This window comes from Gopherus evgoodei, chromosome 1 (genome assembly GCF_007399415.2).
Source record: "Gopherus evgoodei ecotype Sinaloan lineage chromosome 1, rGopEvg1_v1.p, whole genome shotgun sequence".
Lineage (NCBI taxonomy): Eukaryota > Metazoa > Chordata > Testudines > Testudinidae > Gopherus > Gopherus evgoodei.
Genome location: NC_044322.1, coordinates 319,625,188 through 319,650,853, shown reverse-complemented (window position 1 = coordinate 319,650,853; position 25,666 = coordinate 319,625,188). Strand labels below are relative to the sequence as shown.

General features: G+C 42.5%; 1 protein-coding gene across 1 annotated transcript in view; it reads right to left on the bottom strand.

The window, feature by feature from the left end:
• ST7 (suppression of tumorigenicity 7) overlaps positions 1–16,540 on the bottom strand; it is a 241,074-nt gene extending 224,534 nt beyond the window's left edge. Inside the window, 1 exon segment of the mRNA XM_030549069.1 lies at positions 16,365–16,540. Coding sequence (XP_030404929.1) covers positions 16,365–16,515 — 151 coding nt within the window. The 5' untranslated portion in view covers positions 16,516–16,540.
• Positions 16,541–25,666: the final 9,126 nt, after the last annotated feature.

Here is a 25,666-nt window from a genome sequence, read left to right as displayed (position 1 = left end):
TTTTATCCTTCTAATTGCTATATTTAAATGCACTTAATCACTTAAGCATTGAATTGACCATAGTGATAAATCTTCACTTTAGATGAGGCAATAATAAATCTTTGTCTTCTCTTAGCAGCTGGCCAGTTTTGATTCAGACTTTGAATTTTTATCCTTTCCTCAGGCTTAACAGTAACAACTTGTTAGTTCTGTCTTTTGAAAGTGTGACACTGTTCCCACTAAATGCATTATTCTTGTTTAAGCTTAATTTTTTTCAGTGTTAAAACTGGGTGTCCTTCTGCAATACAGAATCAAGAAACAAACAAAACAAAAAAATCCAATTAGTCTCTGGTGGTAATTTACACTGCAACAGTAGTTCATTAGTTTTTATTCAGCATCATTGGTGCATATGGCACTTTACAGACCTGAGAAGACAAGCTAGAGCTCATAATACAATTTTTAGTGGAGGCCTCAATGCCGCGGGAAGCTAATTTAAAAACAGGTGGAAGAGGGCTTCAAAAGTACACTAACAAATAACAAAGTAATAATATTCCACAAGTAGCTCATAGCTTGACTAGAGAAATCAAGCTACAGTGTCATCAAAATTTTTCATCAAATACTCAAACCCCTTTGAGAAGACAAGAGGTGTTACAGATGGCAAGCAGAAAAAAGTAGGAAAAGATTGTCTTGGGACTCAGGAGATCCGAGTTCTATGCCACAGGTTTTCCCAACACTGCAAATTATTTGAAGTCTCACTCCTGCAAATACTTATGCACATTCTTAATTTTAACTTAGTCCCATTGACTCGTGTGTAAAGTCAAACAGATGTCACAGGCCATTAAATTTCCCCCAGTTACCCTGTACTGAGCCCAGTAACTTATGTTTCACTAAAGCATGACTTGTGTTTGGCTAACATGCATCTTTCAGAAAGGGATCCAGTCTTGATTTGAAGACTTTAAGCGATGGAAAATCCACCACTACCCCTGGTGGTATGTTCCAATGATGAATCACTCTCATGATTACAAATATGTACCTTATTTCTTATTTGAATTTTTCTGGCTTGAGCTTTCAGCCACTGGTTCTTGTTATCCCTTAATTTGCTAATTAAAGAGCCCTCTAGTAACCAATATTTTCTCCATTTGAAAGTATTTACACACTGAAATCAAGTCACCTCTCCATCTTGTGATAAATGAAATGGATTGAGCTCATTAAGCATGGCATTTTCTTCATCATTTTGTAAGCTGAGGCCCCAATCCTGTAAACTCTTATAGAAGTGCTCAGTTTTAAGCATGTGGTACTTGAGTGACATACCTTGTGCTCCAATTATGCATGGTCATAAGTCCCTGCATGGCCAGGGCCTTAATGTTACATAAACTCAGAGATATTAAGGCCAAAAATAATGATAGGCTAGTCTCACCATCTGCATAACACAGGCCATATTTCAGTGATTCCTAACTAATTGGAGAAATGGTCTGAGGTAAACAGGATGAAGTTTAACAAAGACAAATGCAAAATGCTCCACTTAGGAAGGAAAAATCAGTTTCACATATACAAAATGGGAAGAGACTGTCTAGGAAGGAGTACGGCAGAAAGGGATCTAGGGGTTATAGTGGACCACAAGCTAAATATGAGTCAACAGTGTGATGCTGTTGCAAAAAAAGCAAACGTGATTCTGGGATGCATTAACGGGTGTGTTGTGAGCAAGACACGGGAAGTCATTCTTCCACTCTACTCTGCACTGGTTAGGCCTCAGCTGGAGCATTGTGTCCAGTTCTGAGCATCGCATTTCAAGAAAGATGTGGAGAAATTGGAGAGGGTCCAGAGAAGAGCAACAAGAATGATTAAAAGTCTTGAGAACATGACCTACGAAGGAAGGCTGAAAGAATTGGGTTTGTTTAGTTTGGAAAAGAGAAGACTGAGAGGGGACATGATAGCAGTTTTCAGGTACCTAAAAGGGTGTCATTAGGAGGAGGGAGAAAACATGTTTATCTAAGGATAAGCCTCTAAGGATACAACAAGAAGCAATGGGCTTAAACTGCAGCAAGGGAGGTTTAGGTTGGACATTAGGAAAAAGTTCCTAACTGTCAGGGTGGTTAAACACTGGAATAAATTGCCTAGGGAGGTTGTGGAACCTCCATCTCTGGAGATATTTAAGAGTAGATTCGATAAATGTCTATCCGGGATGATCTAGACAGTATTTGGTCCTGCCATGAGGGCAGGGGACTGGACTAGATGACCTCTCGAGGTCCCTTCTAGTCCTAGAATCTATGAAACTCCAGCCCAACAACTTGTGGTTGAACTATAGCATATGTTTCAGAGAGATAGAGAGAGCCAATCACAATTTAAAGACTCCAAGGGCTGGAGAGTTTACCACATCCTTTGGTGATCAAGTCCCAACAGCTGATTATGCTGTTAAAAAGTGTGAGCCTTGTTTCCAGTTTGAACTTTGCTGTTTTCAACTTCCAGCTCGTGGTTCTGGTTACACTTTTGCCTGCTAGATTAAAGAACCCTCTGCTATCGGATATTGTCTTCCTGTGTAGGTAATTATACACTGTAGTCAAGTCACCTCTTCACCATTTATTTGATTAGCTAAGTAGATCGAGCACCATTAGTCTTTGTACTGTCTGTTTTCCAAACCATGAATCATTTTCAAGACTCTTCTCTGTACCCTCTCCAACTTTTCAACATCCCTTTTAAAGCATGGATGCCAGAACAGGGCACAGTATTCCATGATTGACCTCACCAGTGCTGTATGCAGAAGTGATATTAGCTACCTACTCCTGTTCCTACCAGTATTCGTATTAATGCATTTAAGTATCATGTTAGCCCTTTTTGCTAGTTTAATATATAGTGCTTTTATATGTAAGCTACTGTTTCTTCTTTATATGCAAGCTTACTGCATCGATTTATGCAAAGCTATTACTTTTATTTTATCTATGCAAATAAGGCCATATTCAATTTTTAAACATACCAAAAGATAAGTCATCTGAAAAGTTTACTCAGGAGCCTCTTTCATTTTCAAAATTGACAAACACTTAGGAGCCTAGGTCCCACTGAGAATCAAAAATATGTAGGCACCTCAAGAAACAGATAGGCAGCTTGTAGAATTTTCAAAGACATGGGAGTTAAGTGCATAGAAGCTTTTGAAAAACTTTACTGGGCACCTATCTGCATCTTTAGGTGCCGAAATACCTTTTCCATATGGTCCAACATGCCTAAAGTCAGTGTCGTGGTGCGTGACTCACCGCTGCAGTGCCTCCTGCTGATCATCTCAGGGAATTAGCTTTTCCCACCTCTGGAGCTCCCTCTGCAGGCCAGTGTCCCGCTGCCGCTGTTCTCATGTCCCTCCCAGTCTTTGGGGTGCTGCCCACTGGCAATACCCCCCTACGTCTCAGGGTCTCCCCACCCAGGGGAACCCCTAACCCTTTATCCCCACCTTGCCTCAGTCATGGGCTACTGCCAGTCACCACCTAGCCACCACTCACTGGGGCAGACTGCAGTGTAAAAGCCACTTAATATAGGCAAGGGGGGTTTGGACCTGCTGCCTCTGCCTACCCATGGGCTTCCCCCTTCTATCACAGTACCTAATCGGCCTTTCACTAGGCCTCAGTCTGGGGGGTTTCCAAGCCAGAGCTCCCCAGCTCACCTGACCTTCCCTCAGCCCTGCTCCACTCCAGGTACCCTCTCTCTCAGCTCCCTGCAGCCAGGTCCCTCCCTCTCAAAGCTAAGAGAGAGTCTCTCAACCTCTGGCCCTCAGCCCTCTTATAGGGCCAGCTATGGCCTGAATCGGGTGTGGCCCCATCTGTGGCTACTTCCCCCAATCAGCCTAGCTTTTCCTTCCATGACACAGTCCTCTCCCTGGGCTGTTTTAAGCTTTTTCAGGTGGGAATGGATGACCACCCCACTACCATCAGTTTTGAAAATGGGGTTTAGGCAATTCTGCAAATTTTAACCAAGGTCTCTGCCCAGATGATCTTGCAGTTTAGTTAAGAGCTTATAGTACAATTCAGCATTTATACACCAGTCAGGACTAGTCCAGACTACCTTTGTTCAAGATTTGATCATGCAGTGCTTCAAAGAGCATGGTTTGCATTTTTCTTCTGAAATATTGGCAATTCATCGTATTACAACCCCTCTGGAAAAAAGCCAGTTTCTTAAACACCTTAAAATATTTTTGCTATCTCTGCATTAGATTTGAACTTCATTAACAGCTGCTTTCATTTGAGAGTTTTTTGCCAAATGACTGTGAAAACCATATCTCTGAGTTAAAAACAAAACAAACTCTGAAAGGAAATATTTAAATTTCTAGGTCAGAAGTCTACTATACCACTACATGCTCCACTTATCAGATGACAAATTTTAATTTTAATTTTTTTAAGGTAGACCTAATCTGATGTCTTTGAAACAGAAATCTATGTTGCAAATAATATGCTACATTTCTGCAGGCAATAGTCTCTCCTTTAAAACTTAAAAGGGCACTTTCCAAACCGATCATGCCCAAAATTTTACATACCTTAAAATTATTAAAGTCTGGTGTGCAGTATCCACTTGAATCTTAATGTATACTTGATATTAACAATCCAAATCGCCACCATTTTTGCAGGACAAAGACAAGCAAACAAAAACACCTAATATGCAAACACTGCTTATAGGCTCTGCAGCACAACTAACACTTCCTAGAGCTGTAACTGACATAATCGAAGATGGTGGTGAACAATAAACAAAAAGGTGTTTGTTTCAGATTCATTAGAAATGCAGAAAAAAAAATCAGTGTTTATTTAAAAAGAAAAAACAATTTTCATTTTAATAAAAATATTACAAACAACAAAATTAAAGAAAAGTAATTAATAATGTTGTTCAAAACTAGCTGCATATGCTATCAGATATATGCAATCTGCAAAAAAAACAAGCCAAGATCACAAATAAAATCTAAATAAACTGATTAGATTTCTTGTGTTAAAAAGCTCTCTGTGCAGGATTAAAATTGATATAGCACCACTTTGAACATCATTAAAGCTACATTTTAGTCACAGGCAATTTTAGTAAAATTAATGGACAGGTCATGGGCAGTAAAAACAAAAATTCATGGCCCGTGACCTGTCCATGACTTTTACTGTATACCCTTGACTAAAACTTGGGTTGGGGGGTGGCTCTGGAGTGCCGCAGGTGCTGGGGAGGGCGGCTTTGGCAACCCTAGCCACAGTAGATGACACAAAGTGGCCACTAGTTTAAGGTAGTTTTAGGAGTAGATACAAATTACATTTTCTACTATAATTGTAATCTTGTCACCTAGTAATCAGTCATATTATACAAGTGGGTGAAGGAGTATCTTTTATTGGTAAAAAAGACCAGATTTTGAGCTATACACAGTTCTTCTTCAGGTCAACCCATTTGAGTACCCATCACATTAGGGATGGGCAAACTACGGGCCGCGGGCCACATCTGGCCCGCAGGACTGTCCTTCCGGCCCTTGAGCTCCTAGCCTGGGAGGCTTGCCCCGGCCCCTCCACCACTGTTCCCCCTTGCCCACAGCCTCAAATCGTGCGCTCCGTTGCCAGCGCAATGCTCCGGGTGACGGAGCTGTGAGCGCCTGGGGCAGGAAGAGTTGGACAGAGGGCAGGGAAGTTCGGAGTGATGGTCAAGGGGCAGAGGCACAGATGGTGGCCCCAGGGGAAACAGGGGTCCTGGGAGGCAGTCAGGACGGAGGAGGGGTTGGATGGGGTGGCAGGGGGCAGTCAAGGGACAGGGAGAAGGAGTGGTTGGATAGGGCAGGGGTTCCGGGGGGCCGTCAGGAATGAGAGGAGAGGTTGGATGGGGGCAGTTAGGGGCAGGGAGTGCGGGGGCAGTCAGGGGACAGGGAGCGGGAGGGGGGTGGATGGGGCAGGGGTCCCAGAGGAGCCATCAAGGAACAGAGGGGGTTAGATGGGACAGGAGTCCCGGGGATGGGGGCAGATAAGAGGTGTGGACCGGGCTATGACCCTCTCCCCTAACCAGCCCTCCATACAATTTACGAAACCTGATGTGGCCCTCAGGCCAAAGAATTTGCCCGCCCCTGCATTATGTGTTGTGCTATGCTAACCCTTCCTTTGTTGTCCATAAATCTGGGAGGCAGAGATTAGAAACTACATTTTTCACTCACAAACACCACCCCAAAAATCAGTATATTCTTGCTTTCAGAAACTGTGGGGAGGGCTCCATTTTGCCCATATGCATCTCCCGCAACATTACCACTTATAGAATCAGACACAATTTGTTTTCATTTTGTTTAAAATGGATTACTTAACATGAAGACTTAAAGGGCGAGATTCACTGGTATGCTCCAGCTGCTCAACCAGAGCCACACATATAGCAGAACATACCAGTGAATCTATCTTGGGTGGACCCCCATCACCGTAGTGTTTGTGTGCTTCACTCTGTGTATTTATCCTTACAACACGCCTGTGATGTAGGGAAGTACCGTTATCCCCATTTCACAGATGGAGAACTGAGGCACTGAACGTTTCAGATTACGTGTTCACTGCAAACTTAGCCTGGGTGATTGGCACCTGGCTCCGAACACCCAGGTTAGCCTAGCCCAGGGGTGAGCAGCCACTCTGCAAAGCCCTACCCAAATTACTGAGTCCTCACTGGTGCTGCACTCTCCTGCATGTGTTACTAGCACTACTGGGGGCATATCCCATGGTTCTCTGCACTGGTGCAACATGAGTCACTCTTTGATTCTTTCTCAGCGAATTGTGGGAGATCCTGCCTATTCTTCTGGACAGGCACTGGAAGATTGTCAGCACTCAAGCGAGTTAGCCTGTATCCTCACTGCAAAGTGGGTGGGGTTACCAGCCCGACTTAAAGCAGAACCCAAGCTCTAACCTATACCCCAGCTGGGGCAGATTGCCCAGGCTGAAAGGACCATCCAACTCAGGTGAGAGGGTTGTGTGTGTGGATGCGAGGGGGTTAGGGACAACACCTGAATAAGAGTCTGAGTTAACTCTGCAGTGAAGATACATATAGAAGCTGAAATCCTAGCCCCATACTGAAGTCAGTGGGAATACTCTCATTGACTTCAATGGGGCAGAACTCCACCCTAAGTGACTTTCCCAAGCACATACAGGAAGTCTGTATCAAAGCTGTGGTTTCCAAGTCCCAGGCTAAAGTTCTGATTGCTGAATCTGGCCCAAATATGGGCTAGCTCTCATAACAGGATTTTTATTATTATTTATTAACCCTGCAGTAACCAACCTATCTACTGTAGGGTGTTGCAATAAGTGTTGAGGTAGACCTGTTCCCTCTACATATCTGGTGCCCCAAGCATTCAGCTGTTGCCTTCGGTGGAATCCTATGAATATTCAGATTCCGTGCATACTGCCAGAATCAAAGGATGCAAAAACCCAATGCAAATTACTTAGCAGTTCCTAACCCAGTTGTCTAGGCAGCCTGACATTTCCTCACAGGCTGCAGCCTCTGGCCTGCTATGTACAGGCATCTTCTGTCTGCCTCCCATGAGCCTGGTTCCCTCTGACTTCATGAGGATACAATTTCCTTTTCCCTGTATGCCAGGGATTATGGAGCATTCTCATGGCTGGATGCTGAACTGAGTAACAATGCTCTCCACTGGTTAGAGTTTTTCCCTCCACTCAGCTGGGATGGAGATAGGTGCCCAGTAATAAGATGCAGACAAAACATTACATTAATGAGGAGATGGAATAAGTGATATTGAAAAAAATCTCTATAATTACGTCCATTTTTAGGAAGTCAGATCTCTAGACTTCTCTACTTTCAGCAACTCACAAAAGCCTCTGAAGAGTCTGCTTATCTGCCCTGTCACAAGCCAAGTGCAACAAATGATATTTAATGCCCTAGTAATTAAATCTATCTTTCTTATACCCACAAAAGGAAACATACAGTAATCAGGAATTGTGTCTCAAAAGTTAAACACTATTTATTTCAGAAAAGGAATAAAGGGCGGAACTGTTATAGCTGGAGGAGGGGGGACAAGTTGTACATTTGTATAAAAGGTGTGTCCCAATCCAATTCACATTGATGTTGACTGTAGCTGCTGACCTGAAGGGAAACTATTTATAAAAATAATCAAGTGTATTCTATTTATTTTGGACTAAGACAGCATCACATTCCTTATTTTAAACACTTGTTTTATTTTTAGTATTTTAGCCTGAATATGCTGTATTGTTTCCTGGTTAAAGGATATCATGGTTACAGTAGTTCAAAGGTTACTGTTGGTGATTAATTTAAAAATCTAACTTTGGCATTTAGTTTTTTAAATTTTACTGAGATCAAACGGAATGGGTGTAGTGTTATATCATGGGCCTGATTCCCACTGTAAGAAGTAACTCCATTGAAGATATTGCAGCTGCATTGATGTAAAAATGGTGTAATTGAGAGGACTATCAGGCCTGACATAGATTCATAGATTGCACTTCCTACTAATTTAAAACAAGACTAACCAGCATTGCCAGCCCCAACAAAGCCCCAGAATGGTAGGAGTACTAATATACCATATATTCTCGTTCATAAGCCAAATTTTTTTTAGTAAAAAAGGGAAGCACCAGAGAAGGGGGTCGGCTTATGAACGGGTATAGAGAGGGAGAGGAGGGACACAGCCCCTCCCCCCAACAGAGGGAACAAGGAGAGGCAGCACAGCCAGCAGAGTCAGAAGTGAAGAGACAGGACCAGAATCTCTCCCCTTCTGGCCACGCTGCTCTCCCCTAAGCCTCCAAAGAAGCTGCAGCCATGCCACTCGGCCCCCCTCCAGAGCAGGCTGTGGCCATGCCGCCCGGCTCGCTGGAGCATGCTGCAGCCGAGCCACCCAGCCCAGCCCACTGGAACAGGCTGCGGCCATACCGCCCGGTCTGGCCCACTGGAGCAGGCTGCGGCCACACTGCCCAGCTTGCCAGAGCAGCTCCAGCCAGGCCAGAGACATCCTCCCCTGACCCTCCCCAGATAAGGTGGGAAGGGATGGGATGGGGAAAGTGTGGGGGTCCCAGGCTAGGGGTGGGGTCATGTGGGGAGTGGTCACAGGGGTTACTCCCCTGACTCCCAGCTTCTCCCCCCGAAAAAATGTCCCCAACCAGTTGCTGTCCTGGCCCATCAAGGTAAGCAACTAGGGCACCGGGACACTTTGTTTACTTAGGTTTACCTCCGTGCCTGCAGACACTCAAGGTAAACAAACCATCTCAGCCCACCAGCGGCTCATCCTGATGGCCCAGGAGCCAAAGTTTGCTGACCCCTGAATTATAGGGTCAGGTTATGAATGAATTATAAAATTTTTCTATTTTTACTTATCCATCTGGGGGGGCGGGTCGGCTTATAAACAAAACCGGCTTATGATCAAGTATATACAGTATACACATCAAAAGGAAATAATCCCACAGTCCATATTCATAGAGTTTAAAGCCAGATGGGACCATTAGATCATCTAGTCTGACCTCTTGTATATCATAGGTCATTACATTTCATCAAGTTACCCCTGGATTGAGCCCAACAACTTGTGTTTCATTAAAGCGTATCTTTGAGAAAGGCATCCAGTCTTGATTTGAAGACATCAAAAGATGGAGAATCCATCACTTTCCTTCATGGTCTGTTTCAGTGCTTAATCCCCCCAAACTGTGGGGCGCACCCCTTTAGGAGGGCACAGAGGAACATGCAGGGGGGTGCAGCAGAGCTCAGGCCAGCCCCCATGAGGGGCGGGAAGGGAGTATCACCCAGCCCTGTTCCGCCCCCAGCTGTGCTCTGGCCCTGCCCTCAGCCTCAGCCAGGACTCTGCTCCCAGACCCAGACCCAGACCCACCCCCAGCCTTGTCCTCATTATCTCTGTCTGCATCCCCCGCATCTCCCCCATCCCCCAGGAGTCACAGCCCTGGGGTGGGACATGGACAGGGGTATGGAGGGGTACAACCTTCACTCTTAAACATGTATGCCTTATTTCTAGTTTGAATGTGTCTGACTTCAGCTTTCTGACACTAGTTCTTGCTATGTCTTTCTCCCAGAGATTAAAGAGCTTCTTAGTATTCAGTATGTTCTCCGCTTACACTGTAATCAAGTCACTTCTCAGTCTTCTGTTTGATCAACTAAACAAACTGAGCTCTCTAAGTCTCTCACTGGCAGGTATATTCTCCAGCCCTTAAATCATTTTATGGCCCTTTTCTATACCTTCTCCAATTTTTCAACATTCTTTTTAAACCATGGACACTGGAACAGCAGACACAGTAGTCTACTATCAGACTCACCAATGCTGTATACAGAGATAAAATTATAAAATCACCTCCCTACTCCCATTTATCCATCCAAGGATCACATTAGCCAGTTTTGCCACAACTTTGCACTGGGAACTCATATTGAGTTGCTTGTCCACTATGACCCCTAAATTCTTTTTAGAGTCACTGCTTCCCAGAGTACAGTCCTCCATACTAGAGGTATGTCCTGAATTTTTTTCCTATATGGGCCCAGTGTTTTCATATTTACTTTCAGATCACTGATGAAAATGAGGAATAATAGTACCAGGTCTAGTACCAATCTAGTACTTGATGACGGTTCCCCATTGACAGCTGACTACTTTTTGAGATCCACAAGTTAGCCAGTTTTTAATCTATTTAACATACACTTTACTGAGACTGTACTGTGCTAATATTTTAATCAGAATGCTGTGTGGTACTATATGGGAACAGATAAAGTATAATTTTGCATACTGTTCTCCCACTGTAACAATTTTCATTGCAAAGTTTAGGAGTTGCTTGTGGCTGCAGCGGGTTCTTTACTGTTTGCCTTAAAAGCCACAGCTGTGAAAAGCTTTTCCCATTTTTAGCCTTCATACTGGCACATCAGTTGTGTCTGGGTCATTTCAATGAAAAACACGATGACTCATCTGAAGGCTGCTATAATAACGTATTTCAACTGAAATAGCAGAAGAGTGAATGAGATATTTCAATCCCAGAAAAAAAAAAAAGTAGCAACACACATTTGATTAGTTCTCATATGGACTCCACAGTTTTCCCAAATAGAGAAGATGCGATAAAGTGTTCAAACATATCTGCTGGATACTGCTATATAATACAGTCGATCTTATACATGTTATCATTGTAGGTTTGGGAGGATTAGATTTTTATCAGTTATTGTTGATTTCACCTTACACAAAGTTGATGAAAAAATATTTCTATGAATAATTAAAATTTTAGATAGGCAAAAAAGAAAAATGCTGTTTGAGAGCAGATTAGAATTCAATGTAAGGATATTTACTTTGTATATTTAGACATGTGATGTTAAAAATTTACGTTTTTGTGGTTATAAAGCTTTAACTTTTTGAGTTTCAACATCTACTGTCATTAAACAATTATTGTCTTATACCTGGTTGCCTGATCCCCATATAACTTCCCACAACTGTGGAAACTTACAGCTATAAAAATAAAAAACAAATGCTTAAGTCCCATAATTTTGTGCAACTGTGAACTTTTAAATAAACAAAAATGCTTAATAAACATAAATATAAGTTGAAATTATTAATAAATAAAAATCAAATTCTGCCAAGATTATAAATATGTGAACAAGAATAAAAGAATGAAATAGTTAGAATAATACATTGTAAGTGTCCAAAAAACAAACTGCATGCATGTTGAAGTGGCACACTTAGGCTGTCTGCCTGAGATCTTCATGTTTTTTAAATCTTGTTTACTCTACAACATGATGTGAAGTCATTAGTGCTTTGAATCTACTGTATGCAGGTAGGAGTCCTTGGATCAAGCCAGATCTCAATGTATTTCCTTCTCAAACCAAATGGGGCTGGCAAACATTGTGGAGATAATATTCTCAGCTTCCCAGAGGGAAGGGTTTTGCATATCTCACACTTTCTACTCCCCAAAAAACTGTTGCGTTGTATTACAGCTTTCGAGGAGACAATTAACTTCCTCAAATGCAGGAAAAATAAGAGAGTCACAGTTGATAGAGTTGAAGAGGGAAAAGATATAGCTTTATCTTTAATATGGGTAAGACTCCCCAGTTCAGACTGGCTAACACTATGTAAATTACTGCTGGTTCAGTAAACTAATGAGATTTTTGGCATATACCAGGCTTAATAGTATGGGCAGGGACCCTTCTGCTACAATGAGGATCTTCCAGAAACCTTTCTACTATCTTTTACTTCTCATTTTCATTCAAAAGAATGACCTGGTTTCTAATCTTTGCCTGAGGCCTGCTGAAAACTTTGAATAGCATTTATAAAGTACTAAGAGGACTTATATATATGCACACATTATTTATTTCTATTTTTACAATTTACATCAAGCCAAGGATTTCACCCTCACCACAGTGCCCAGTCTGCTTCTCTCAAAGAAACTAAGAATGTTTTATAAATATATTTCCCTTTTGTCCCACTCCCTTCCCCATCCCTGAATATGCCACCAATTATTCATATGATCCAAGGGGTTAAGGATCAACAGCCCTGGAACTGAAGTTTCCTATTTATCCACAGAATACGTACAGCCTGGGCAGTAGAGTCAAGCTTCCCAATGCTGCCCAACCACTGGGACTCAGGTTCCAACCACGAGCAGTCTCTCTGCAACAGAGGACTGGTCAGTCTCTAGAACCATTCAGTTCTTGACAATATCATCAGCAGAGAGGTCAGCAAGGCTGCCTGAGATCAGCCATTCATCAGAAGTTAATGGCTTTTGGCCACGATTGATTTGGGCCAGTGAATTGGAAAAAGGTGTAAGGCTCTGAATCTATGCCTGGGTACCCAATATCTGAAGTTCTTCTTAATAGTAGTACAGAAAAAATATTGCTTTACATCAAATTTATGTTGTTTATTTTTTGTACAGTCCCCATCCCAAAGAGCTTTCAATCTAATTAAATGTCTTTTCTTTAAAAACTACACTTTAAGAGGGTTTTGCTATTTTCTAAAATAAATATGCAATTTTTCACTTAGAGCAAGATCATAATGCACCATAAGGTATCCCCTATAGTCCCGTGAACAGGCTGTGGGTCAGTGTGGAGAGGGGGATAAAGTACTTTCCATGGGGCCACTATACCCCATCCCATAGAGGCAGGTAGGAAGCAGGTGGCTAGGTGCAAGAAACCAGCAGAGCCTTGACTCTGCCTCTCCAATATGCCACTGGCCAGCGTATCTTAGCAAAGCAAGGAAGTAAATTGGTATAGGACAGTAGCAGATTGCTCTGGGGGGAGATAGGGGAAGCTGAGGTAGAATTGTGATTCTCAGACTGCTCTTGGAGTGGCACAGTTACTCAATGCTCCTTGCCTATGAACGGAGAGTAAACTCTCAATTTAAAAGATATTCTCTGGCTATATTCTTAAGTCCATCCTAGAGAGTTCTAACTTCCCATCACCACTCTCTTGTATGCAGACGTCAGAGCTCGATGCCCAGGTTCCATAACCAGAGGATGTGCTCTGCACCAAAGGAGGCTAAGCATTGTGGACCGGCCTCCAGATGTCAGGTTGGGCACTCTTTCACCTTATTGTCTGTGACTGCCCCACAGTCACAGAGTGGGGAGGAAAGTTAAATAATAAAAAGGTTAGAACCTTCCTATCACACTTCCCCCACACTCACAAGTCCAATCAAAAGGATAAAACTAATCTGCTGTATGTAAAATATCACCATTCAATCAGATGGCTTCTCATTACATCTTAGATCTGATTCTTCTAGGACTGTAAGCTCTTGAAAGCAGAGACTATATCTGTAAATGCCTAGCACACTGTTGACACTATACATTTTAATGTATTTTGATTTAGAACAAATATATACTAAAACAAGTCTATTCAAGGCCTTAGGCACCTTTGCCAAAAATTAAAAATACAAGCAAAGAAAAAGTAAAATCAACAGCTATTCCTCACCTCAAAACCAAAAGATAAAATAACCAACTGCAGCAAATCAAGCCCAACCAATAGCCTCCTCCCTCCAACACATAAGCCATCATTACACCCTCCTCAACAACCTGGGTAAATAAATAGGCCTTGCAGCATGCCCATTAGTTCAACCAATTCAGGCTACTGCAGACAAGAGAGGTGAGGAGAAATAGTAAAGATAGTAGGCTGCAAAGTGGAGGGCCTCTCATGACGAATGCTCTTCCAGAACTCCCACTCTAATACTTAGGGGGCTTCAGCTCAAAGACATTCACTAATGGGAAATGTAGCAATAAGCCATGGGGAGAATAACAGCCTCTCACGTAGGTAAATACCTGGCCATTTTGCCTTTATAAACCAGCACATTAAACTCCACTGGGCAGCCCATGCTGATCATGGACCACTGGTGGTATGCTCACAGCTTGCATGACCTAATAAATTGACTACCACATTCTACACCAGCTTCAGTTTCTGGATTGACTTAAAGTGTAGTTTTACAGTAATCTAGTGTCGAAGTGGGAAAGGGATGGATCACAGTAACCAGGGTTCACATGTGAAAGAAATGGATGCACTCTCCGAGCTAGACGAAGAAGGGAAAAAAAGCTGCCCACAGAATTATTAGATGACAATTTAACAGCAACTGGAGACCCAGGATCCAAGACCCCAGACTGTGAAAAGTGGACACACACTATCAAGACAAAGGGTGGATCAAATCCTCACTATAGCTTCCAGTTGCTTCCCTCAAGCTACCAGCAACTCTAGACTGAGTTTCAGCCAACTAGCTCTCATCCATGCCACAGTCTTACCCAGGCACTGGGTCAGGCAGTCTATAACACTAGTGTATATAATAACACTATTATTTTATTAGGTCAATTTTCCCACTACATTTATACTATTGTAAGCCACGGAGGTTATTGTGTTAACACTTTTAATAGGGCCTTATTGATACACAGTTTTGGACTTCCTTAGTAATGAAGGCTATATGATACACTTTACAAGATTTTCTAAAATAAACTTATTGCAGTGCTACAGTAGCCACTTAAGTGTTATGCCACTTACACAGCCCCATTTGTCTCCAATACTCACTTTTGATTTCTCCTCATATACCACAATGCCCCATATTCTGGGCGCAATCTCACAATTCCCACAGGATTTGGGGCGATGAACTGCTAGTTGGTGGGCAGGAAGCAAACTCTTTCCTCTGCTAAACCAAATCGCCTCACCATATCCATGAATTTCTTTAACAAAATATCAGGAAAACCACCATGATTAGAGCTGTGTTCTGGGTTTATCATAACATTTGACTTTTGTAACCGGATCTTTTATAACAGGATCTGCAATGTTCAGCAGCTTGAGCACCTGATTTCGAGTTTATTTTTAAAAGTGCCTTTAGGATGGCATCCGCCCTGAGCTGTGTGGCTCACAAGTGCACTACACTGCGATGTTTAGGGAGGCGGACTCCCACAGATCCTCACCTAGGGCAGCCAGTTGCTAAAAGCAGCACCCACCTGCAAGAGAGATTGGGGCTGTTGCACTTCAAACTTCAGGTTGGAATAAATCTCTCTTCATGGGAACGGTTCTCTGGCTGGAGAGGTAGCCCCATAAGCACCTACCCATGGCCCTGACACATACACAGCAACATGTGCCCCGGAGAGGGACCCGGCTGTCCCTGCTTAGGGAGGACAGTCCTCCTCCTCAAGGCAAGCTTGGCTCTGCTCTCCGGCCTGTGGCTATTCCCCAGCTGTGCACCGCCGGCGGACACTCCCACGCCCCCGCGGGCAGCCCTAGGCGCACCCGGCAATGCCCCGTGCAGCGCACCCTCACCCGATGCGGGCAGCGCGCGCTTGCCCGGCCCCTGGCGGAGCGAAGGAGCCGCAGGGACAGGAGAAGCGGGTTACAGCTGCCAGCAGACGCGGGGGAGGGGGAGGGGCAGGGGGCTTGCCCGGGGCATGCAGGCAGCCCTGTGGCTCCCGGAGGCAGCGCTGCGGGGGGCGGGGGGCTGTTCTGAACCCCATCTCGGAGGGGCAGGTTCTTAGCCAGCTGCAGCAACCCGGTCGCGGCAGGCAGAGCAGGGCAATAAACTGCCCCTGCTCCGTGCACAGACGCAGAGCGAGGTCTGCCCCGCGTCTCCCCCGCCTGGCCTAGATGGGGGAGCAGCCAGTTGCAGGGGGGGGTCTAGGCAGCGGGCAGTGCCTTCTCCCCCCCCCCTTCCATCGCCAGCAGCCAAAGGGCACCTGAGGAGCCTGCAACAGGCCAGGGGGGAGGAGGGGGAATCCAGGGCTCATGTGCTAGGCTGCAAAGGAAGATCAGGAGTCTGAACTGGGGCGAAGGGGGGTGGGTTCAGTTTTCCAATATAATCCGCCTCCCCAGTCCTGCAGCTCCTCAACGAGCCCCCTGCGCGGCTCGCGGACGGGCTCAGCCTGCAGATGTTTCCCTCTCTCCAGCACAAGTTGCACTAACTTGGGGAAAGGCGGGGGGGGGGGCTGCGGGAAAGCGCCCGCGAGGTTTCCGAGGAGAATAGGGTTTACCTGTGGTTAGATTGTCATTGATCTTCAAAGGCACCCTCAGGATGTAGACCAGGAAAAGCATGATGAAGAACCACAGGGTCCAGAGGTAAGTCCATGACCAGACAATACAGGACTTGAGCTGCTCCAGAAAGCCTGTCCCAGCTTCAGCCATGTTTTTGAAGAAGAAAAAAGCCAACCCTGCTCTCTGCTGCCACAACCTCTCAGTGTGTATTTATGGGATGATTCATGCCTCCCAAAGTAGACTCCCCCCTCCCCTAGGGTTTCCATACAGGCATCTCTTCCAGCCGCAACATAATGAAGAAAAATATATTTAAAAAGCCCTGCATACACGGAAAAGCCCCACCACAACTCTGTCTGCCTTTTTCTCTGTGCCTATAGTGCTCCAGTTTACAGCTGCAGCTGGGTGATCCTAATTAAACTGATTTCACCGAAAAAGCACATGAACTGAACAGCCTCTGGGGTCTATTTGCAGGTGCTCCGTAGCAATCTGGCTGGCGTGGTGGTTGGATTCTGGACAAAGCTGAACCTCTAAAGAATGAACCTTTTTAGGGATTTTCTCTGCTCCATCACCTTCCACACTAGATTGGGGTAGGGAGGAGGGCCTAACCTCTGCAGAAGGGGAAAGGCCCTCCCAGGGCTCAAATTCTGGGGGATGAGGGTGAAGAGAGAGAAGAAGATACCTTCCCCCACCCAGACAGTTCAACACTTTTGAAAGGGGAAGAGAGTTTTGGAAGCATCTCTGAGAGTATAATCTCTTGCACAGTTATAATAGAATCCCATTGGCTCTCCAGTTCTATGTGCTAAGGTTGATGGCTTTTCAGGCATGGGGCAATGGTAGCAGCCTGTTTGCTACCTTATGAAAGTGGAGCAGAGGTACCTGTAAGAAAAGATGTGGGGTTATAAAAAAACAACTGCATCTCAGGTTTCCATGTTATTCCAAAGCCTGGGCTGATGTTCTCAAATCCAGCTGAGCTCCAAACCCACCATGATTTCACATGGGCTCAGGTTCTTTGCAAACTATTGGCACAGCCCTATTGCTAAGTTAATAATGTCAAAATAAAAATGCATTGTGACTTGTTTTTCCTAGTCTGTATATACTTCTCTGGATAATGCCCAATGGGTCTTGAGCCATAAGAATCTCTAGTCTTTAGGCACTACCAAAGTAAAAACTAAGAGTTTTATGAAGGTGTAAATCAAGCATAACCCTACAGTAATAACATTCTTTACATTAATAAAGTGCATTTCTCATCCATTTTGTCTCTAAGACACATGTCTGCCATGACACAAGAAATTACTACTAATAGAGCTTGCAGAACGCAGAGACTGTTGGGCATAATTGATTCTTATTTTTTAAAAAGATGTATGTAATACATATAAGCTAGGAATTCTTAGGGTGCATGTGTTTATGATTTCCCCCCTCTTTCCTCTGTATATTGCTTGTCTTATTAGACTAATGCCTTTGGATTGGGATGATGTCTTCCTTGGAGTTGGGACAGTGCCTAGTACAATATGGGCAATATCAGAATAGAAATAATCATAGAATTTTACAAGCAAACTGTTATACCAACTGTGCTCAGGGTTTACTTTATGTACGTATCACTGAAATATGGCCATCATGGGTGAAAAGTGACAACTCCAACAGCAATAGAAAAGTTAAACTTTTCTCTACGACAGTATGTTATGAATACTTCAGAGGCCAAATAAAATTGCTTAAAGCTTTGGTAAACAGATTGCAATTAGCTCACTTGCCTTGTGTTGGGATTTTCTTCTAGATCTCTTTCCACTCGACTACCCAAGAACTCAGACTCCAGATGTCACTCAGGTATTTTTATTTGGCAAACAACAACACTACACTAAGTTAATCAGATGAAAATGCAGGGGGAGAATGCAGGGTACATTATAGCTCCAAAGTTACACAGAAACCCTCTTACTTAATATACATTTACACAATTAATTGCTTTACACCTTTTGGGACTGGCTCGGCTACTGTGTAGGAACCAGTCCCTGTATAGCGTGCTTTGTCCACTCGCTGTCCACATTCGACCTACTCTTTTACCTCATTCTTACATTCTTGACAATTGTTATTTTGTTTTCTGTAAGTGGTTCCCTGGGTGGTCCCTCCCCTTATCTTATCTGGTTTAGAGGTTCTGTCTTCTAGCTCACTGACCCATTTACCTATCTTAGTTAGGTACAAATATTCTGTTTTCAATCTGCTGATCCATTTACCTCCCTAATCCTGTCTTCCAAGAAATGAGGCCTCCTCCATTTTTCATTACTCATGTCAAGCCAGGCCTACACCTTGTTAAGCCAAGATATCAAGGTCAACATCTCTATTTTTTTCAAACAGTGCCATGGGATTTTTAATCAATGAAAAGGATTTAGGACATCATCTTTATGTCTCATCCAAAAATGGTGCTTCAATGTCACGTGATGACCAAATCAGCCTGCTGGAGCATTGGTGTGACAGTGATTCAGAGGGATGGGTGGCACTAAATGAATCACCAAAGCCATTAATCAGAAAATATGATCAATTTGGAAAGGTCTGTTACAACATCCATTTTTATAGTTAGGTTATAGTCAGAAAATGAAAAGCAGCCATCTATATATAAAACATCACTGCATTTTGAATGTTTGAGCTTCTCTTTCTTGGTTTTAAAAAGGAAAGGAAGATTAAGGCACCACAAGCTTGTCTGCAAACTAATATCAGTGTTATTCCAGTAATGCAGTTATTTCTTATTTTGTGGCAATATACCTTGGTCCTCTTTGTAATCATAAAAGACAGTGCACTCTGACTAAAATAAATTTCCCCTACGTAGTTTGTCTTGAAACTATTATTCTTTGTATTACAGAACTAAACATAGGATCATAAATGTAGGGATGAAAGGGATCTCAAGAGATCATCAAGTTCAGTCCCCCGCACTAAGGCAGAACCAAGTAAACCTAGATCACCTCTGATGGGTATTTGTTCAACCTCATCTTAAAAACTGATGGGGATTCTACAATGTCCCTTGGAAGTCAATTCAAGAGCTCAACTACCCTTATAATTGGAAAGTTTTTCTTAATATCTAACCTAAATCTCCCTAGCTGCAGATTAAGCCAATTACTACTTGACCTACCTTCAGTGGACATGACGATCACCGTCTATATATCAGCCCTTAACATTTTTGAAGACTGTTATGAGTTGTCATTTCTCAGGACAAAACTTGCTCAGTTTTTTTTTTCTACCTTTTCTTATAGATCAGATTTTCTAAACCTTTTATCATTTTGGTTGCTGTTCACGGAACTCTCCAGTTTGTCCACATCTTTCCTAAAGTGTGGAAACCCAGTATTGGGCATAGTTCTCCAGCGAAGGCCTCACCAGTACTGAGTATAGTGGGACAATTACCTCCCGTGTCTTCCATATAACAATCCTGCTTATGCATCTCAGAATATTAGTTTGTGCCCACTATAATCCCCAATTCACTTTCAGCTGTACTCCATCTAGCCAATTCCCCATTTTGTGGTTGTACATTTATTTTTCCCTTCCTACTTGAAGTACTTTGCACTTCTCTTGATTGAATTTCATCTTGTTGATTTCAGATCAATTCTCTAATTTTTCCAGGTGGTTTTGAATTCTAATCCTGTCCCCCAAAGTGCTTGCAACCCCTCCCAGTTTGGTGTCATCTGCAGATTTTATAAGCTTATTCGCCATTTCATTATCAAAGTCATTAATGAAAATAATGAATTGTACGGACCCTGGATGGACCCCACTAGAAATGCCTTACTGTCTATCATTGTTTTCTACCCCATGATGATGCTCTTATCTGATATTATTCCAAGATTTTGGTCAGGATTAATTGTAAAGAATTTTAAAATGTTTATACATTAACCTCTGATCTTTCTAATTCTTATAGTTGAAAACTAGAGTGAATTGTTTTGGCTTCTTTAGGTCATTCAGTTTTGTTTTCTCCACAACACCAAAAAGGTCAGAACATCAAAACATTTTAAGCGTGTATTTTAAGTAGTCTTTTACCTTGCTTCCTACTTAATTATGTATGACCCTTTCTATTTCCACCAGAATTATATTAATAATTAATACTTTGTAGTCATGTCATGCTATTTATTCCAAGAATCTCAAATATCTTTACGATGAGGTGAACAAGTATTATAACTGTTATAAAGAGAGGAGGGAATGAACCAGATTGGCTAAGTGGCTTGCACAAGGTGTGTCAGTGGGTGAGACAGAGCTAGCAACAGAACCCAGCTTTTCAGATTCGTGATAGCACGCTCTCTCACTGCCTCCTGTGTATGTATTCATTAGAAAGGTAAACAAGAAACAAAAACACCTACCCTTATGTATAAAATAGCTTAACTTGTTTTACATTTTAAGTACGCATACTTATAAGCTATGCTTGATCATGACTGACTGAAAACAATCATGAACAAATTAATACATTACTATTGCCAATAACACTGAGGTTTGGGGAAAGTTAGCTCATTAGATAATAATGGGTGCAAATGACTATATTCTGAGCATTTTTGCATGAAAGGTGAATGCTCTTCAGAGACATGTTGAATCTTCAGTTCCTAGTCTCTCATTACACGCACAATATTTCCATTTCGTATTCCATTGAAGAGGGATCCTAATAATGAAAAGCCATTTTAAAAAGCAAAAACAAATTGTTCAGAAGCCAAGTGATTGAGGCAGTCAGGCCATAACAGAATACAATTGTAGTCTTCATTACAAAAGAAATGTATTTTAAAAATAAACAGAAAATATTTTTTTACTTACCTGCTTAGACCCAAATTATCCAATATTTTAAGTGCTAATAGACTTCTGTGCACAACCAGAAAATGCAGCAGTTCCAGCCCCAAATAGTTTATAACCCAACTACTCCTAGTTTATGTGCCATAACCTAAATTCAGGAGTTTGTTTCTCCTGAAATTGTTGATGATCTTATAATGGCTAAAACAGGGTAGGAATTTAAAGTTTCCTTGTCCAATTTAGGTGTTAGTGATATCAGCAGCTTTTTCAGCAGAAATACTGCATCTTGAACTCAGGTCCTGGCATGTAAGAAAAAAAGTTATTGTCAAATGTTTTTAAAATAAATGTGTAGTTTAAGTCTACCCATGTATTCTATTAATGTTTCTGGATGTTAAACAATGTTTTAAATTATTTTACAAACATTTCAGTAAACCTTGAAGTCTCTGCTCAGAAGCCAATAGCTTTTTCTGGGCCTCTAATTTATATCCTCTTTATAATGTCACATTTTGAACAGAGAGATTGCCAGATACGTCTGAGGGGGTGTTCAGAATGTCTGAAAACAACATATACATTGGCTTGATGTGTCAGTGAACATCAGGAATTGTCTTCCTGGGTAAAAAATCTTGATGCTCACCTGAGTGTACATTTATACCTGATTATTGATCATGTCCAGGGCAAGAGTTACATGGCCTATTAACTGTAGTACTAAGGTTAGAATTACTGAAAAAGAAATGGTCTCCTAATTTTTTATCTACCCATAGCAAATAGCTTGATAAATAAGGTTAGTAAATATTTATAGCACTTTAGATGCAACATGGCACTGTACAAATATGTAAGAGAGGTCTGCTCCGAATTACTTTTTAATCTAATGTAGATACAAATCAAACAATTAAGGATCAGTGGCAGCTGTGATGGTTTGTTAAAATGATCCTAACTGGAGTTCAAGCTGTGATGTTGCACTCCATGTGTTTTATGGAAATATGCTAATGAATGTGAATATAATGTAACTGGAATATGCTTCGTGCAAAAGGTCTCTTATAAGGTGTCATTACAAAGCTTATACTCTGAGTGTGTTCATCCTATTTGTATGTATGTATCATTCTTGTACCTACCTAAAAATATGAAGTATTATTCTAAAGTCCTATTGTAACTATGCAAAGTGTGGGCCATTAATAATAGCTTGGAATCTTGATGGCTCCCGTTAATCAGGACAATTGGTTGTAAATGGGTCTGTTTATTCACAAACCTTCCTGGGTACATGCAGGCCAACCCTGAAAGAATGGAGAATGAGGTGCTACAGTGACCTGTGATCCTGTCACCTGGTACTGGAATCCATCTTAAACTTGGAGCTTTTCCATTTAGAAGGAAGGGCGGGAACACAGAGACAGATAAAAGATTCCTGCCTTGGGCCAAAGCTATAAAAGGGGGTGGAACAGAACAAAGGCGGCAGTCAAGAGAAATCCCCTAGCTACCATCTGAGCTGGAACAAGGACAGTACTAGGGGAAAGGATTGGGCTCAGCCTAGAAAAGAGTCTAGTCTGTGAAAGAAGCTTATTGGAACATCTCTGAGGGTGAGATTTACCTGTATTCAGTTTCTTAAATGTATTAGGCTTAGACTTGTGTGTTTTGTTTTATTTTGCTTGATAACTTACTTTGTTCTGTCTGTTATTGCTTGGAACCACTTAAATCCTACTTTTTTGTTCTTAATAAAATCACTTTTATTATTGAACCCAGAGTAAGTGATTAATACCTAAGGGAGCAAACAGCTGTGCATCTCTCTCTCTCTGTCAGTGTTATAGAGGGTGGACAGTTTATGAGTTTATCCTGTATAAGCTTTATACAGAGTAAAACGGATTGATCTGAGTTTGGATCCCATTGGAAGCTGTGTGTCTGGGTGCTGGAGACAAGAGTACCTGCTGAGTAGTTTTCAGTTAAAGTCTGCAGCTTTGTGGAAGAGGTTCAGACCCTGGGTCTGTGTTGCAGCCAGGGCCGGCGCTTCCATTTAGGTGCCCTAGGCAGTCGCCTAGGGCGCCAGGATTTGGGAGGGCGGCATTTTGCCCACTTTGGCGGCGGGGGGTCCTTCTGTGCTCTGGGTCGTCGTCAGCAATTCTGCGGCGGCTCCTTCACTCGCTCCGGGACCTGCCGCCAAAGTGCCCCAAAGACTGGGAGTGCGGAAGGACCCCCCCCGCCACAGAATTGCCGCCAACAACTGGGAGCGCGGAAGAACCCCCGCCTAGGGCGCCAAAAACCCTGGCACCGCTCCTGGTTGCAGCAGGCTTGCATGTCTGGCTCAACAAGACAGGGTGCTGGAGTCCCAAGCTGACAGGGAAAATGGGTTCAGAGGTAGTTTCAGCACATCAGATGACAGTCTTAAGGGAGTCTCTGTAACCAAACCCTTCACACAAGCATTTGAGGAAAGTTAGTGGGGTAACGTAACCAGCATTTTTCAGCTCATATCAATCAAATGTCTGATATCAGAGACACAAAAAAGTCTGTGTTGGAGTAGAACATGTGCATCTTAGCCATTACTCAGGGAATTTAAAATATGCTGATATAGACTGAAGCTTAAACTTAGTGCTGAGTTTTTAATGCATTTTTGCTGAACTAAGACAAGGTAAGTTGAACAAGTGTTTAACTGTACAGATGAGAGCTGTGATTAATCGCAGTTAACTCACACAATTAACTCAAAAAATTAATCACTATTACAAAAATTATTCCCAGTTTTAATCACACTGTTGATAAAATACCAACTGAAAATTTACATATTTTGGATGTTTTTCTACATTTTCATATATATTGTATTCTGTGTTGTAATTGAAATCAAAGTATTATTCTTGATTACAAATATTTGCACTGTAAAAGAAACAAAAGAAATAGTATTTTTCCATTCCCCTCATACAAATACTGTAGTGCAATTTCTGTCATGAAAGTGCAATTTACAAATATAGATTTTGTTACATAACTGCACTCAAAAACAAAACAATGTAAAACTTTAGAGCCTACAAGTGCACTGACTCCTGCTTCTTGTTCAGCCAATCGCTAAGACAAACAAGTTTGTTTACATTTGCAGGAGATAATGCTGCCTGCTTCTTGTTTACAATGTCACCAGAAAGTGAGAACAGGCATTTGCATGGTACTTTTGTAGCCGGCATTGCAAGGTATTTATGTGCCATATACGCTAAACATCCGTATACCCCTGCATGCTTCGGCCACCATTCCAGAGGACATGCTTCCATGCTGTTGACGCTCATTAAAAAAATGTGTTAATTAAATTTGTGACTGAACTCCTTGGGGGGAGAATTGTATGTCCCCTGCTCTGTTTTACCTGCATTCTGCCATATATTTCATGTTATAGCAGCTTCGGATGATGACCCAGCACATGTGCATTTTAAGAACACTTTCACTCATAGGTGCCGACTCTGTGGGTGCTCCGGGCCTGGAGTACCCACGGAAAAAAATTGGTGGGTGCTCAGCAACCACTGGCAGCTCTCCATAGCCCCACCCTGCCCCCCCGGCTCCAGCTTACCTCTGCCTCCTCCGTGATTGCGCCGCCGTGTCCTGCTTCTCCCCCTCCATCCAAGTGCTTGTGCCGTGAAACAGCTGATTCGTGGGGCCGGGGGGGAGAGGGAACTTGACACGCTGGGGGAGAGGCGGGGCCGGGGCAGGGATTTGTGGAAGGGATCCAATAGGTGAAGGGAGGGGACAGAGTTAGGGTGGGGACTTTGGGGATGGGGTTGGAATGGGGCAGGGCCAGGGGCAGGGATGGGGTGGAGTCAGAGAAAGTTGCCAATTTGACAAAACACAAAGAATCTGAAGTGCCTTCCAAAATCTGAGAGGGATGAGGATGGAGCATGCTTTTAAAAAAGTCTTAAAAGAGCAACATTCCAATGAGGAAACTACAGAATACGACCAACCAAAAAAGAAAATCAATCTTTGGCTGGTGGCATCTGACTCAGATAATGAAAATGAACATGCATCGGTCTGCACTGCTTTGGATTGTTATCGAGCAGAACCCATCATCACCATGGACACGGCCCCTGGAATGGTGGTTGAAGCGTGAAGGCACCTATGAATTCTAGCGCATCTGGCACGTAAATATCTTGCAATGTTGGCTACACAAGTGCCATGCAAATGTCTGTTCTCACTTTCAGGTGACATTGTAAACAAGAAGTAGGCAGCATTATCTCCTGCAAATGTAAACAAACTTGTTTGTCTGAGTGATTGGCTGAACAAAAAGTAGGACTGAGTGCACTTGTAGGCTCTGAAGTTTTACATTGTTTTGTTTTTGAAAGCAGTTATTTTTTGTACATAATTCTATATTTGTATGTTCAGCTGTCATGATAAAGAGACTGCACTACAATACTTCTATTAGGTGAATTGAAAAATACTATTTTTTTCTTTTTTTCTTTTTTTTTTTTACAGTGCAAGTGCTTGTAATAAAAAAATATAAAGTGAGCACTGTATACTTTGTATTCTGTTTTAATTGAAATCAGTATATTTGAAAATGTAGAAAACATCAAAAATATTTAAATAAATATATTCTATTATTGTTTAACAG